Source organism: Boleophthalmus pectinirostris, unplaced genomic scaffold, assembly GCF_026225935.1.
Source record: "Boleophthalmus pectinirostris isolate CB_2022bp ecotype Guang Dong unplaced genomic scaffold, ASM2622593v1 HiC_scaffold_14, whole genome shotgun sequence".
In the NCBI taxonomy this organism is placed as follows: Eukaryota; Metazoa; Chordata; class Actinopteri; order Gobiiformes; family Gobiidae; genus Boleophthalmus; species Boleophthalmus pectinirostris.
Genome location: NW_026571047.1, coordinates 34,969,144 through 34,985,178, shown reverse-complemented (window position 1 = coordinate 34,985,178; position 16,035 = coordinate 34,969,144). Strand labels below are relative to the sequence as shown.

General features: G+C 46.0%; 3 protein-coding genes across 3 annotated transcripts in view; 1 reads left to right on the top strand and 2 right to left on the bottom strand.

Annotated features, from left to right (window-relative positions):
• nat9 (N-acetyltransferase 9 (GCN5-related, putative)) overlaps positions 1-3,980 on the top strand; it is a 4,552-nt gene extending 572 nt beyond the window's left edge. The window contains exons 2-6 of the mRNA XM_020929430.2: positions 255-364; positions 878-1,015; positions 1,980-2,039; positions 2,603-2,697; positions 3,186-3,980. Of these exons, the coding sequence (XP_020785089.1) occupies positions 255-364; positions 878-1,015; positions 1,980-2,039; positions 2,603-2,697; positions 3,186-3,344 (562 nt within the window). The 3' untranslated portion in view covers positions 3,345-3,980. The remainder of the gene's footprint in view (positions 1-254; positions 365-877; positions 1,016-1,979; positions 2,040-2,602; positions 2,698-3,185) is intronic.
• A 51-nt stretch (positions 3,981-4,031) lies between these two features.
• On the bottom strand, positions 4,032-8,215 carry si:dkey-21e13.3 (uncharacterized protein LOC100150043 homolog). Its single transcript, XM_055150472.1, has 6 exons — positions 7,723-8,215; positions 7,018-7,125; positions 6,738-6,854; positions 5,922-6,047; positions 4,539-4,721; positions 4,032-4,451 (listed from the first exon to the last, which is right to left on the bottom strand). Exons 1-6 carry the CDS (start codon positions 7,796-7,798, stop codon positions 4,156-4,158), a joined length of 906 nt encoding a protein of 301 aa, XP_055006447.1. The 5' UTR covers positions 7,799-8,215; the 3' UTR covers positions 4,032-4,155.
• Positions 8,216-10,754: 2,539 nt separating this feature from the next.
• Positions 10,755-16,035, bottom strand: si:ch73-127m5.2 (uncharacterized protein LOC561202 homolog). The gene is made up of 4 exons (XM_055149948.1): positions 15,813-16,035; positions 14,507-14,707; positions 13,195-13,324; positions 10,755-11,632 (listed from the first exon to the last, which is right to left on the bottom strand). The coding sequence occupies exons 1-4, from the start codon at positions 16,033-16,035 to the stop codon at positions 11,023-11,025; spliced, it is 1,164 nt and encodes a 387-aa protein (XP_055005923.1). The 3' UTR covers positions 10,755-11,022.

Below are 16,035 nucleotides of genomic sequence, written 5' to 3'. Positions count from 1 at the left end.
TAACGACTGAAACTAAAATGAGCAGCTCTGTGGTATTTTTATTTTGTAAAGGAGCTCAGCAGACGAATAACAGTGAATGCACTTGGAACAGAGTGTACGTTTGTTCCTCAGGTATCACAAGTGGATTAGAGTGTGTTTAGTGTTTTTACTGTTTTTATTGTTTTTATTTCTGTATTTCTCAGGTATCACAAGTGGATTAGAGTGTGTTTAGTGTTTTTTACTGTTTTTATTGTTTTTATTTCTGTATTTCTCAGGTATCACGAGTGGATGCAGAGTGAGGAGCTGCAGAGACTCACGGCCTCGGAGCCTCTGAGTCTGGAGCAGGAGTACGACATGTGCACGAGCTGGAGGCAGGACGCAGACAGTGAGTTTAACTCAACCTGGATCATACAAACTTTACTCTGTTAGAGTTAAACCCTCGTGTCTAACCCCAGAGACTCAGAGGAGCAGGAGACACAACTCAGACCGTGAGGAACATTTAAACAGACTTTGACTGGTGAACACTGCTGGTGGATTCCACTGAAACATCAGATGGCGTCTGGTTTGTGAACGGTGCCTGAGCCTCGAGTCCAGTGAAGAAAACTGTTCTGTTTTCTGTTTTCATAGATTTAGACTCTGTGTCCTGTAACACACAGGCCTGGTCCCTTGGAGATTTAACTCAGAGCTGGAGTTGTGTTTGTTTCATTCACATGTTTGAGTAAATCTTTATTATGAGTCTGTCTGTATCTACAAACCTCCAAACGCTCTGCTCCACCTTGTGATGTCATGAAGTGGTAAAGAGATTCCAGGTCTGAAATGATCCAGGTGATTCTAGTGAAGGTGTGTGGAGTTTAAAAACACAGTGGAGCAGAGATTTAAAGTGTTCTGTTTGTTTCAGAGTGCACGTTCATCGTGTTGGAGCGGGAGCAGTGGGACGCCGGCGCGCAGGAGGAGCAGTGCATGATGGGAGACGTCAACCTGTTTCTGACCGACCCCGGCGACCCGAGCCTGGCCGAGCTCGAGGTCATGATCGCAGGTCAGAGGTCAAAGTTCACTCATAGAGCCTCATTTCAGAAAAAAAAATTGCATTTTTCGGATTATAAATCGCTCCGGAGTCGCACCAGACAAAAAATACATAATGAAGAAGAAAAAAAACAAATAAGTGTCACTTTTTGGGGGAAATGTATTTGATAAAATGAGAGATCAGGAGCCGACATTTCCTGTGTAAAGTCAAGTTTTAGTAAAAACAACAGAAGAGAGAAGAACAGACTGTTAACACTGTCACATATGAACAGTTCTTCAGATAAACTAGAAACAACAGAACAGAACCAAGTTTAACAAACTCTCCATCTCACTCCAAATCACTAAATCACTTCAATTCTTCATCCTTGTGTCACTTCTGAGCAACTCCAAAACCTCCGGAGGGAAACAGAGCGACGCAAACTCTTCTGTGTCGCTGTGGTCAGACTCAGCATCAGTTCAGTTAGAATTATTCATGTCTTTCTGAATTTCGACAGGATGGTTTCGGTGTCACTGAAGTCCAGACTTTGTCCATCATCCAGTGACTTCAGGAAAGTTGGTCCCGGTGTCACAAGTTTCTCTCTCACTCCAAACTTTCTTTCTGCTGCTCGATTTCCATTTTCAGCTGCAGATTTCACGACTTACAGTTTGTAAATCTGCAGAATCTGATTTTGTTTTGGGGGCGTTTGTGTTCAGTCTTCTCAGTCTTTGTCTTTATAAGTTTAAAGTTTAAATGTGAAATAGTTCAGTGGTGCAGAAGTAACGGTGCGATCGACTGACATGATACAGACGGGACAGAGGCTCTTTCTGCAGGAGGAACAGGAGCAGCAGATCCTCACACACAAGACTAGAACCTCTCCACACTTCACTCAAACTTTTAATATAAAAGTCACAGAAAACACACAAACCATGAACAAAAGTCACACTTATACAGTTGTGTCGTTCAGGATTAAATAAAGTTTTGTGTTTTGTTTTTCCAGAGCCCAGATTCCGAGGGAAAGGCGTCGGGACAGAAGTGGTCTGCATCATGATGAGCTACGGTCAGAAAACACACAGACCAAATACACAGATACTGTCCAATCAGAACCTTCCCCCCCCCCAGAGACGCTCACACACGTTAAATCAAAAACATTTCACCAGTTTAACATCGAAACAATTCAACTTTATTATTTACATGGAAACTACAAGGAGAAGATTTTAATTCTGAACTATTTAATTCAAAATAATTAACCTGGAATTAAAAAACATCATGTAAATGTGGCCAGTGTGACATTAAACCTTTATATCTCCATGGAGACTAAACCAGAGACAGTTCCAGGTCAGATCTGTGGAGAGGCGGTTCCGTTCACTGTCACAATGTTTGTTTTTCTAGGGTTTTTTGACTCTAAATCCTCCTGTGATTGAATAAATGTAAAGTAGAGCTGTTTAAAGTCACACGGTGGAACATTCCAGAGCACGTGACAGACCCTCCACCAGAAAAATGACACAATGCGGCTTTACGTGTCCATTAAATTTCAATAACTAGAAAAATATTACACTTATTTGAGTTAAAGGAGTCGATAAACGTGACAGAATCGCTCCGGTTTTTGTTTTTGTTTTTCAGGAATCTCCAAACTCGGGATTAAAAAGTTCCAGGTGAAAATCGGTTTGGAAAATCAGATCAGCATCAACATGTTCAAGAAACTCCACTTCAGCGAGGTACAGACACATTTAAGACTTTTAAATGAAACAAGAATCACTTTTAGAAATTCTTTATCATCCGTGTGTCCTTCGTTCATTTGTTTTTCAAAGTAAAACCAAAAATAAGAAAATGAAAAAACAAACAACAGACCAAACCAGGACTAAAACAGGACTGAGAGTCAGGACCAGACCAGGACTTAAGTCACGTAAACAGGAAATGTGCGTTATCTGTTTTTTCCGTTATTAATATAAACACAAAATTGAAAACTGAAAAAAAATAAAATAAAATAAATTTGTTATGTTTTTTCATTTTCTCATTTTCGGTTTTATTTAGAAAAATGAATGACTGATACACAGATTCTTTACAAACCTTGTGAAGATGTGAGGAGATTTTAAACGTCTGGACCTTTGTGATTTCGGTTTGATTTCAGTCGCAGTTGTTTTGTTTTTTGTAGTTTTTCGTAGTTTCTCGGTGTGTTTATGCTCTGATGTTTTTCCCGGCGCAGGTTTCCGTGTGTAAAGTGTTTCAGGAGGTCACTCTGGAGCTGCAGGTCGAGCCGGCGGTCCAGACCTGGATCCAGGACCGGACTTCACACGTCCAGGAGCGGGACTACAGGGAGAGCTGCAAGAGGCGGAAACCGGAGCACGGACTGGACCAGGACTAAACCAGGACTGAACCAGGACTGAACCAGGACTGGACCAGGACTAAACCAGGACTGAACCAGGACTGAACCAGGACTAAACCAGGATTAAACCAGGACTAAACCAGGACTGAACCAGGACTGAACCAGGACTAAACCAGGATTAAACCAGGACTAAACCAGGACTGAACCAGGACTGCACCAGTTCTAAACCAGGAGAAAGGTTTTTCTGGGCTTTGGGCAGATCTGTGTTTCAGTTTTAACATGATTTCATTTCAAACCCGGGTTAAAGCTCCACTCTGTCACTTTTTAACCATGTTTTTTTTTTTGCTCTGGATAAACATTCTGGTCATCTGAATGTTTCTGCTCGTATCCATGGAAACGTTGATCTTTTGGCTGTAATGTTTCACAGTGGCTTCTGTTTATGAGTGTGGAGAATGTGACACACCGGCTCCAGAAAGTTCCATACTGTAACTTTAAATACAACGGCCTTTATTTAAAGAAAAGACAGATGTTGGTTTAAACAAAAATACAGAAAACAGTAAAGTGCTAAAATAAAACAAAAAGAGGCAAACAGAAATTTAAATGGTATAAAATGAAAACAGTAAAATTGTATAAAATATCAATGTTTTGTAAATAAAATATTTAAATAAAAAATTATTTATGTGTTTAAAGTTAAAACATTTACAGGGACTAAACCAGGATTAATCCAGGACTAAACCAGGTCTAATCAAGGACTAAACCAGGACTAAACCAGGACTGAACTGGGATCATGAGCTAGTCCTGGTTTAGTCCTGGTTTAGTCCTGGTTTAGTCCTGGAGGAGAGGGCTTCTGTTATAGAAAAGTGTGGAACATCCTGGTCTTGAGGTTCCGGGTCTGGTTCCGGGTCTGGTTCCTGGTCCGGTTCCGGGTCCAGTGCTTCAGGACTTTGTAGACGTTGGATCCGGTCCGGACGACGGAGAAGAGGGAGTGGTGCGGCGCCCCCTGGAGGAAGCGCGGGGAGCAGCGCCGCATCACCTCCATGTTCACGGAAAACTGGCCCGGAGCGAACTGAGAGACCATCACCACGGTAACCCAAGACCCCGCCCACCCGCAGCGCAGGGGGGCGGAGCCTGTGAACGTGCACTCACCTGAGAGAGAAGCGCACGTGAGACCAGGACTGAACCAGGACTAAACCAGGTCTAGTACTTCTACTGTTGTTGTGGTCTGTGACTCACCTGGGCGCATGGCCACGCCCCTCTCCCAGGACACGCCCCCCTCCTCGCTCAGGCCCAGCCCGCTCAGGTTACAGAGCGCGAGCAGACACGCCTCCTCCAGCAGGGGGCGCTCCGAGAACCGGAACAGGATCGAGACCAGACGAGGAACCGCCCCACAACGAACGCACTGGTCCTGGAGTTTACCTGAGACCAGGAAGAGGAGGAAGAGAAGAGGAGGAAGAGGAGGAAGGACGGAGGGAGAGAGGCATTTCTGAGTATTTATGATGGAGACTGGAGACTTTAGTGCTGGACACAGTGGAGGTCAGACCAGAGCTTCTGCCTCGTGTCCTGGTGAGTCCGGAGCTGCTGGTGTCAGGAGGTTTGACCCTGTGCAGCTCCTGTCGACTCCAGTGTGTAAACGTCACGACAATAACACTGTTTCAATCATAATAATCATTCATTAATCATGATGTTTATACAAAACCTTTCACAACACAAAAACACTCTACAGGTCATTTTCCACTCACTCCACACTGTGGGGTGTGAACTCCTGCTGTAGCCACAGCTGCCCTGGGACACACTGACCGAAGTGAGGCTGCCAATCTGCACCATCAGCTCCTCCCACCACCAACACACACACACGCACACATACGCACACACACACTCCACTTTCACATGAGGTAATGTGGGTGAAGTGTCTTGCCTAAGGACACAACAACAGTTTTTGCTCTGGCTCCTCCTGTGGCTCCTGATGTTCTCAGTGTCTCCATCCAAGTCCAGTCCAGACTCAGAGCGTCTGAGATCTGACCCCAGATCAGATTCTGTGGAGGTTTGTTTTGTTTTTGAGTCTAAATAAATTCTGTGATTGAACAGATGAAAATAAAACTCCATCATCTGTTATAAAACCTTCTTCTGTCAGAGTCTGAACCTCAGACCTCAGACCTGAGCAGGACCAGGTCTGGGCTGAGAGGTTCTACAGGGGGTGCCAGCAGCTAAAACTGTTGTTGTGTCCTTAGGCAAGACACTTGTCTTGTAAGACTGTGGAGTGTGTGATGATGGTGGGAGGAGCTGATGGTGCAGATTGGCAGCCACGCTTCTGTCAGTCTGCCCCAGGGCAGCTGTGGCTACAGTATTTGACACCACAGAGTTTGGAGAGAAGAAGAAAGATTTTTCAAGAGTCTGAGAGTCACGAGGCTCTGAGTAAATATAACGATTTATTAACTAATCTGTTTTATTTAATTCACTGTCAGTTTGTCAAACTGATGTTTTAGTTCAGGTGTTTGTCAACAGTCAAGGCTCAGGGTTTAGTCCTGGTTTAAGTCCTGGTTCAGTCCTGGTTTAGCCCTGGTTCAGTCCTGGTTCAGTCCTGGTTCAGTCCTGGTTGAGTTCTGGTTTAGTTCTCACTGTTGTCGTAGCACATGCGGCTCAGGGCTGTGGCTGAGTGGATCAGCAGATCTTCGTTTGGACTCGTCAGGACAGAGATCAGAGCTGGGACCAGACCTGAGTCTCCGAAGCCTTTACGCACCAGAGCTGTGGAAGGGAGAGCAGAGTTATCAGACAGAAGACGAGGGAGAGGAGGAGAAAACTCTACGGCAGAGTCACTGTTTTTAAAGAAATCTCCAAACTTCTGCTCCGTAAAGTTTGATCAGTCTCACTGTCATTGGCGAGTGTGGACATGAATTCGGTCGGACTCACCGTCGTTGGCGAGTGTGGACACGAGTTCGGTCAGACTCACCGTCATTGGCCAGTGTGGACACGAGTTCGGTCGGACTCACCGTCATTGGCGAGTGTGGACATGTTCGGCGGACTCACCGTGTGGGACACGAGTTCGGTCGGACTCACCGTCATTGGCGAGTGTGGACACGAGTTCGGTCGGACTCACCGTCATTGGCGAGTGTGGACACGAGTGTTCGGTCGGACTCACCGTCGTTGGCCAGTGTGGACACGAGTTCGGTCGGACTCACCGTCGTTGGCGAGTGTGGACACGAGTTCGGTCGGTCTCACCGTCATTGGCGAGTGTGGACACGAGTTCGGTCGGTGTCACCGTCATTGTGTGTCACCGTCATTGGCGAGTGTGGACACGAGTTCGGTCGGTGTCACCGTCATTGGCCAGTGTGGACACGAGTTCGGTCGGACTCACCGTCGCTGGTGAGTGTGGACATGAGTTCGGTCGGACTCACCGTCGCTGGTGAGTGTGGACATGAGTTCGGTCGGACTCACCGTCGTTGGCGAGCGCGGACACGAGTCGGGCCGTCAGGACGGAGCCTCGGGTTCTCAGGTTCAGGGCCAGAACAGGAAGTACTCCACTGATCACCACCTGCTCCGGAGCGCCCCTGTCTGGACACACGAGGAACAGGCTCAGACCAGGTCACGGGAACAAGTTTATAAACTCTAGAGCAAAAGTAGAAGTAGTAGTAGTAATAGTAGTAGTAGTAGTAGTAGTAGTAGTAGTAGTAGTAGTAGTAGTAGTAGTAGTAGTAGTAGTAGTAGTAGTACTCACTCTTCTGTTGGATACAGGTGAGGACGGTGCTCAGATGAGGTTGTAGTTCTTTGTCCTTCAGCTCCAAACCCAAAACTCGAATCGCCCCGAGAGCCGTGTTCAGATTATCTACAACAACACAACAACAACACATAACAACACACAACATGATACAACAACAACACACAACATGATACAACAACAACACACAACATGATACAACAACACAACAGAACACAGTATAATAATGACTTTTATGTGACCGGTTGAACCACTGATTTTACTAAAACACACTTAAGACTTTTCTTTTTAAAATATTACTTTTTTATTTCCCAGTTTGGCTGTTGTTTATGTTTTTAAATTTTCTTAGGACACTTTACATCCTGCAATTTTCAAAAATAAAATTATTTTCTTTGTGAATTGTGAAAAATGATACTTTATATTCACAGCAAATTAAGTCAAACCAGGACTGAAACCACACGGTGCGTTCACTCAGAGGCAGCTGGGTGACGTGTTTTGCTAAAGAGCACAACATCAGCCTGGATCGGTCACAGATGTGATCAGGACTAAAGGTCGCGGGTTTAATCCCCAGAATAAATAAATAAATAAATAAATAAACTCCGGCAGCGGCTCAAATTCACAACAGCCTCAGACTGAAACTTCTTTTGGTCTTTGTTTCGGTTTTGACTTCAGGTCCTCGTGGTCATGACCCGCGCCGCTCCTCACCGTTGGTCGCGTGGGGCAGCAGCTGGTTGGTTTTGGTTCGGTCCCGGTTCTTCTGTTCCGGGTCGGACTGCGCCATGCCGCTTCGCTCTGCCGGGAAACGTGCAGCAGAACCCGGGTAAAAAAGTCACATCCTCCCGCCGAACGCTCCAGGCTAAACTCCGGAGCTAACCCGAGTTTCCATAGGTTTCAGTTGATTAAAAAGTGCGTTAGCTTTAGCCTGAGCAGCAGCAGGTGGTAAATCTGCTAAACCTCCTGCGCCTCGTGTTTACGCACAGATTACGCACAGATTACGCACGGATTACGCACAGGTGTTCAGAGCCGGGGAAGTCTCCAAACAGATGGCGCTTTGCAGAAGAACAGGAGGAGAAAAACTATTAAAGTAGAGTGACCAGATTTTCAACATAAAAAACTGGGACACTCGGTTTGTGGTGGTTTTTAAGAATAAAACTGTAAAACGTGTAATGTGTAAAAAGGAAAAAAAGAGTCAGTATAGTCCAGGGTTCCCTTTCTTTTTGACTGACAACATTCTAAAACTTCCATGACTTTTTCATGAGCTGAAGTGAATTTTCCATGACTTTACTGCACCTACATGTGAAGAACTGATCAGACTTTTAGGACTACTGTATTTTCCTCACTATAAAGTGCACTTCAAATCCTTTAATTTCCTCCAAAAACGAGTGTGTGCCTTATAATCCAGAGCGTCTTATATATGAATTTATTGTTGTGTTTTAGTACGACTTTAGTAAAGTACAAAGCCGCTCCACTTGCAGCATCACGGCTCCCGTCATCAGGAGCATCAGGAGTAAAACAGACTGATTCTTTTAATATCAAAATGCACCTGTCAAGAGACTCGCTCACAACGCCCACTTTAAACTCAAGACTGTTGTAAAGTGAAAGTGCGTTTAGCTGCGTGGGAGCAGTGGATGAGAGAAGGAGAACAAACATTCACCAAGACAGAGAGACAGAGAGACAGAGAGACAGAGACAGAGAGACAGAGAGACAGAGAGACAGAGACAGAGACAGAGAGAGAGACAGAGAGAGAGACAGAGAGACAGAGAGACAGAGAAACAGCGCCGAGCCACTTACGCCACGATCTGCTGACGGATCGTGGACGCCCGGGCGAAGGATCAGGATCAACTGTGGTCCGAGCTTTCACCAAGACCAGAATCATCACTGAACTGAACTCCAGGGAACAAGAACCACACTGACGAGATCGTGACAGACGGATGTGGACGTGTGGACGACAGAATCACACAACTGTTTCAACTATTATGACTTTGAATACGAGAAAAATGTAACGTCTCAGACAGGATTTATTTACACGTTACAACTGAATAAAGATGAGAGTTATTGTGAACACATTAAATAAAGTTTGACTGACTTATTGAACTGTTGTGTTTCCTTTAATGCTCCTTATAATCCAGAGTGAACAATACTGCAGGAAATACAGTAAATCTGAAATGTGACTCTTTCCACTCACTTCATGGTTTGGGATTATAGTTTTTTAACATTTAAAATCCTGTCAGTGCATTTATTGTCGTCTCTTTTAAACAAAAGGTGCAGATGTTCACAAATAATCAGAACAGACTCATGAGAACTGAACAGAACACTGGAGCGGAGGGAAAGAGACTCAAATTCCATGACTTTTCCAGGATTTCCATGACTGTGGAAACACTGACAGTCTAATTTTCTTTGTGTTTTTATCATTTTTAAGCAGCTTTTTTGTATTTTACTCAAACTAATGAAAGTTTCTGTTTCTCTTTAGTGTTGCAGGATCAGATTGGTCAAAAATAGAGACACTGGGACATTTCTTGTATAAAATTGGGACAAATCAGAGGTTTTGTATAAATCTGTGGGACTGGGACGTCTGGTCTCTATAAATATGATTCAAAGCTTCATATAAAATTTAATTACCAGGTTAAAACGGAAGAGAAGCCAAAAATGTCCCAGTAAATGGTAAAATGTGATAAAATTACTTTTCATCATCATAATACTCAAGTATAAAAGTCATAATATTCTGTAAATCGCTTTGTCATAGTTGTTTGCTGGGGGAGGATGGGAGGGCATCTGACACAAACACACAGGATGTGATGTAACCTGCTGTCGTCATGGAGATGGTTCTGTTTTATGGGATGTTCCACAGTCTGGCATTAAACTCCTCTGTTTTGCTCTCAGTTACAGGAAACTTTTATTGTCTTGGAAACAGGCGGTGAGTGGGAGCTCGCCTCTTCACAGATCTAACCTGCGACTTGACCTCGTCTCCATGGAGACAGATCATGTTTTTAGATCCTGTGACATTCCAAATTAGGTCAGCAGTTAGTGGACTGTCGCTCAGAAAAGTTACACAGTGCAGCTTTAAACTTTGTATTGTAAAAATGTACAGTAGAAAAGCTCTCAGCGCTGCCCCTGGTGGTGCAGAGACGTCACAGCAGCGTTCAGTTTAAATCTGTGTATTTCAAAAACTAAACATCATTTTACAAACATAAAGTCAACAAGATTTAAAGTCTGTTTGAAGATAAATCTGATCTGCAGAGTCCAGGTGAATCTGTGTGTCACTTGTTCATTTGATTTTCAATATAAAACCAAAAATAAGAAAATCAAAAAAACAAACAGTTTTCTTCATTATTTGTCTCCAAAACCAAAACGAATGAAAAATGGAAAAACGAGAAATGAGCGTTTCTGCGATGCCGGACTGAACCAGGACTGAACCAGGACTGAACCAGGACTGAAACCAGGACTGAACCAGGACTGAACTGTTTTCAGTCCTGGTCTCAATCCTGGTCCTGGTTTAGTCCTGTTTAGTCCTGTTCAGTCCTGGTTCAGTCCTGGTTCTGGTTCAGTCCTGGTTCAGTCCTGTTCAGTCCATCGGCAATCCAGAAACGCTCATTTCTCGTTTTTCCATTTTTCATTTAAACACAAAATCGAAAATTTAAAAAAACGAATCATTATCTGTTTTTTTCATTTTGGTTTTGGAGACAAATAATGAAGAAAACTGTTTGTTTTTTTCATTTTCTTATTTTTGGTTTTATTTAATTTTTTAAAACTAATAAACAAATGACACAGATTCTGGTTTAGTCCAAGGATCCAAATCTGAAGAACTGGATCAGAAACTGTCTGAGCTCGACAGACGACGCTGCGGCTCTGCAGGGGGCGCTGTGGCTCTCTGTGGCTCTCTGTGGCTCTCTGTGGCTCTCTGTGGCTCTCTGTGGCTCTCTGTGGCTCTCTGTGGCTCTCTGTGGCTCGTCGCTATGGCTCTCTGTGATGTGGCTCTCTGTGGCTCTCTGTGGCTCTCTGTGGCTCTCAGCTCTGCAGCGGCTCGTCGCTGTGGCTCTCTGTGATGTGGCTCTCTGTGATGTGGCTCTCTGTGATGTGGCTCTCTGTGATGTGGCTCTCTGTGATGTGGCTCTCTGTGATGTGGCTCTCTGTGATGTGGCTCTCTGTGGTGAGTTCGTTGGACACGGCCTCGTATCCGACCGTCAGCAGAAGAACGTTTCCTCCCTCCATCTGCGGCTCCGGTGTCGCCTCCACTTCAGCCGCCGCCGCCGCCGCCACCGCCGTCTGCCCGCCATCTTGTCTCGCCTTCTTCCTGCCCCTCCCTCCGCTCTTGGCCTTTAAAATGGCCGCCTCCCTCGCCGTCCTCTGGGGCGCGGCGGCGGCGGCGGCTTCGTTCTGGTTGAATCGGCGTTGGCGTTTTCGGTTGCGTCTGGGCGGGGAGGGGCCGGACTCGTGGCTCTGATCCGCGTTGGCGTTGGCGGTTCCGGACAGGATTCGGACCTGGTGCTGGATGACGGACGAGACCATGTCCAGGACCACGTGGATCATGCCCAGGCCGAGCCCGTGGGTGGCGCTGTCGAACGCCTGACTGTTCGCCGGCTCCTGCAGGCAGCGCCGCATGTCCTCCAGGTGATTCCTGTCACACACGTTTACGACGTTTAGACTCTACAAAATCAAACTGACGTGAACTTAAAGAACTCACTTTGCTCCCTACGCTAAGTCACTCCCCCTTCAGAGCATCACACAACACAACAACACGATACAACAACACAACAGAACACAGTATAATAATGACTTTTATGTGACTTAAAGACTTTTCTTTTTAAAATATTACTTTTTTATTTAACAGTTTGGCTGTTTTTTATGTTTTTAAATTTTCTTCGGACACTTTACATCCTGCAATTTTCAAAAATAAAATTATTTTCTTTGTGAATTGTGAAAAATTATACTTTATATTCACAGCAAATTAAGTCAAACCAGGACTGAACCACACGGTGCGTTCACTCAGAGGCAGCTGGACGACGTGTTTTGCTAAAGAGCACAACATCAGCCTGGATCGGTCACAGATGTGATCAGGACTAAAGGTCGCGGGTTTAATCCCCAGAATAAATAAATAAATAAATAAACTCCGGCAGCGGCTCAAATTCACAACAGCCTCAGACCGAAACTTCTTTTGGTCTTTGTTTCGGTTTTGACTTCAGGTCCTCGTGGTCATGACCCGCGCCGCTCCTCACCGTTGGTTGCGTGGGGCAGCAGCTGGTTGGTTTTGGTTCGGTCCCGGTTCTTCTGTTCCGGGTCGGACCGCGCCATGCCGCTTCGCTCTGCCGGGAAACGTGCAGCAGAACCCGGGTAAAAAAGTCACATCCTCCCGCCGAACGCTCCAGGCTAAACTCCGGAGCTAACCCGAGTTTCCATAGGTTTCAGTTGATTAAAAAATGCATTAGCTTTATCCTGGCTTAGCTACACTAAGTCACTCCCCCTTCAGAGCACTGACACTACACAACCAGCCCCAATTTACACCAAAGTCTAACAGAACACGAGCAGGTTTGGTTTTTCAATTTAATCAGTCGGACAGTTTACAGCAGCAGTGTCATTGGTGCATTTAACGCTCGTCATGATTCTACGCGCCGTCCAAATGAGGTCAGAGCTCTAAGTTTTTCAATGTCAGAGCGTCTTCAGACTTTCTAACAGGAAATAATCACGAGGTGTCAAAATAAACTTCCCGTTCTTTCAAAATCTGTTGTGTAAAATCTCTACAGCGACGTAAACACGAGCGTCGCATCAGGAGCTCGAGGAACGACTCAAACACTCAATCTACAACATCTGACCACATCAGACACAAACTTTACAAGAACAAGTGAAGGAAAAGACTCGAAGAGCAACGAGCAAAAGTGAAACGAGACGAGCTTCATGAACGCAGCTCCACAGATACGACTCGTAACACTGCAAAACCTCCACAAAACATCACAAAACATCACAAAACATCACAAAACCTCCACAAAACCTCCACAAAACCTCCACAAAACCTCCACTCTGACTCTTTAGTTTAGAGATTTAAAACAGAACGAGACAATCAACAACAAAAACATGAACTATGGGAAAAGTTTAGAGTTTAAATGTGAGTGTGTAGATGGAGAGACAGAGTTTCAGAGGGACAGAGGGTCAGAGGAGGACTTGGAGGACTTGGAGGACTCGTACTTGGTCTCGATGATCTTGGACCAGTGCTGGACCGTGTTCACTTTGGGGATCAGTTGTTTGGCGATGTTTTCATAATCGATGTAATCCTGAGAAAAATCCCTCATGTCCTCACACAAAGCTCTGGTGTCTCCTGCAACAAAGACCTGGTAAAGACCTGGTTTAGACCTGGTCTGGTCCTGGTCTGGTCTGGTCTGGTCTGGTCTGGTCCTGGTCTGGTCTGGTCTGGTCTGGTCCTGGTCCTGGTCCTGGTCCTGGTCTGGTCCTGGTCTGGTCTGGTCCTGGTCTGGTCTGGTCTGGTCTGGTCTGGTCCTGGTCTGGTCCTGGTCCTGGTCCTGGTCCTGGTCTGGTCCTGGTCCTGGGTCCTGGTCTGGTCCTGGTCCTGGTCCTGGTCCTGGTCTGGTCTGGTCTGGTCTGGTACCCTCGGTGAGTTTGGAGAAGGACGAGGACACGGCGGTGGTGGTGCTGGTTTAGTCGTGGTCTGGTCTGGTCTGTCTGGTCTCGGTCTGGTCTGGTCTCTGGTCTGGTCCTGGTCCTGGTCTGGTCCTGGTCCTGGTCTGGTCCTGGTCCTGGTCCTGGTCCTGGTCCTGGTCTACCTGGTCGAGGACACGGCTGGTGGTCTGGTCTGGTCTGGTCTGGTCCTGGTCTGGTCTGGTCTGGTGGTCCTGGTCTTACCCTCGGTGAGTTTGGAGAAGGACGAGGACACAGCGGTGGTGGTGCTGGTTTAGTCGTGGTCTGGTTGTGGTCTCTGGTCTGGTCTGGTCTGGTCTGGTCTGGTCTGGTCTGGTCCTGGTCCTGGTCCTGGTCTGGTCTGGTCTGGTCCTGGTCCTGGTCCTGGTCACCCTCGGTCTGGTCTGGTCCTGGTCTGGTCTGGTCTGGTCTGGTCTCTGGTCTGGTCTGGGTCCTGGTCTGGTCCTGGTCTGGTCTGGTCTGGTCTGGTCTGGTCCTGGTCCTGGTCCTGGTCTGGTCCTGGTCCTGGTCTTACCCTCGGTGAGTTTGGAGAAGGACGAGGACACGGCGGTGGTGGTGCTGGTTTAGTCGTGGTCTGGTTGTGGTCTCGGTCCTGGTCTGGTCCTGGTCCTGGTCCTGGTCCTGGTCTGGTCCTGGTCCTGGTCCTGGTACCCTCGGTGAGTTTGGAGAAGGACGAGGACACGGCGGTGGTGGTGCTGGTTTAGTCGTGGTCTGGTCTGTCTGGTCTGGTCTGGTCTGGTCCTGGTCTGGTCTGGTCCTGGTCTGGTCAGTCTGGTCTGGTCTGGTCTGGTCTGGTCTGGTCTGGTCTGGTGTCCTGGTCTGGTCTGGTCTGGTCTGGTCTTACCCTCGGTGAGCTTGGAGAAGGAGGAGGACACGGCGGTGGTGGTGCTGGGGGACAGGCCCAGGACGCTCAGTGACTCCTGGAGGGTCTTCTTGCTGGCGGGGCCGCGGCTCACGCGGGTGTACGCCGCGATCGAGCGCAGGGACATTTTCTCGGGCGGCTGCAGACGGCGCCGGATCTCGTCGTACGAGATCAGGTACTTTCCTCGAGACCAAACACAGACCGGGTCAAACACGACGCACTTTTACATCTGAGCCGCAGAACAAAAACACTGACAACATTTCAAAACTTTTCCATGACTTTTTCATGACCTGAAGTGAATTTTCCATGACTTTCCAGCACCTACATGTGTAGAACTGATCAGACTTTTAAATCTAAATGTGAAATGTTTAAATCTTTCCTCTCACCTTCTGGTCTGGGATTATAGTTTTGAACATTTTAAATCCTGTCAGTGTTTTTATCGTCGTCTCTTCAGACTCTTGAGACTCAAATTCCATGATGTTTCCAGGTCTGGAAAATTACATTTTCCATTTCCATGACTTTTCCAGGATTTCCATGACCGTGGGAACTCTGAAAATCAAACTCCTAAACAGGATCTGAGCCTAAGAAAGTCTTTAAATCACTCAGAGTTTTTTCTTGAGTTTTCAGACGATCTTAAAGGTTTTTAAATGATCCGTGTTTCATTTGTTCTTTCAAATTTCAATTAAGAACAAAAAACAATCGAATGGGAAAACAGTTTGTTATTGCATTTTTCTGTTTTAGTGTCAAACAAAAAAACAGATTTTGATCTCTATTTCTAATATTAAAATTAATTTCAAATAACACCAATCTTGTGACTATTTAACTTTGAATATTTGATTTTCTCAGGTTCATTTGAAGTTCTGCTGCTGAAGGATTTGTGTGAAAATGTTCTGTAATTTTCTGGACAAACATGTCGTCGTCTTTTACAGTGACACTTTTCCACGACGAGAAACAGAAGCAGCGAGAAACTTTCCTTTGTTCAGTTTTTATTTTAGATCCATGAGTCTGAATTCACAGACGCTGAGCAGCAGAACTTCAAATAAACCAGAGAGAAGAACAAATCTAAATTTGATTGGTGTATTTGAAATAATCTTTAAATTAAATATTGAAAATCATGGTTGAAATTAAATGTGCTGATACAAAAAAATGACACACATTAGATTTTTTTTGTTCTTAATTGAAATTCAAAAGAACCAATGGTGTGTGCTTTGTGTCACCGTGGTAACTGCTGAACATTCCACCATTAGACATACATGTAGAGCCCCCCCCCCCCCCCCTTCACTCTTACTGGCTTTGGATCCTTTCATGTTGGGGTCGAGGAGCGACGACACTTCAGCGAAAGGCAGATGCTCGACGCCCGCACTGGCCCCCGACCCCCCCGACCCCCCCACCGCAAAGTCCTGCTCAAGATCCTGCTCTAGACCCAGACCTGGACCTGGATCTGAGGTCTCTGTGGGCTCTGGGTCCAGGTGGATCTGCGGCTGGAGGGCCAGACTTGGGTTCAGCGTCAT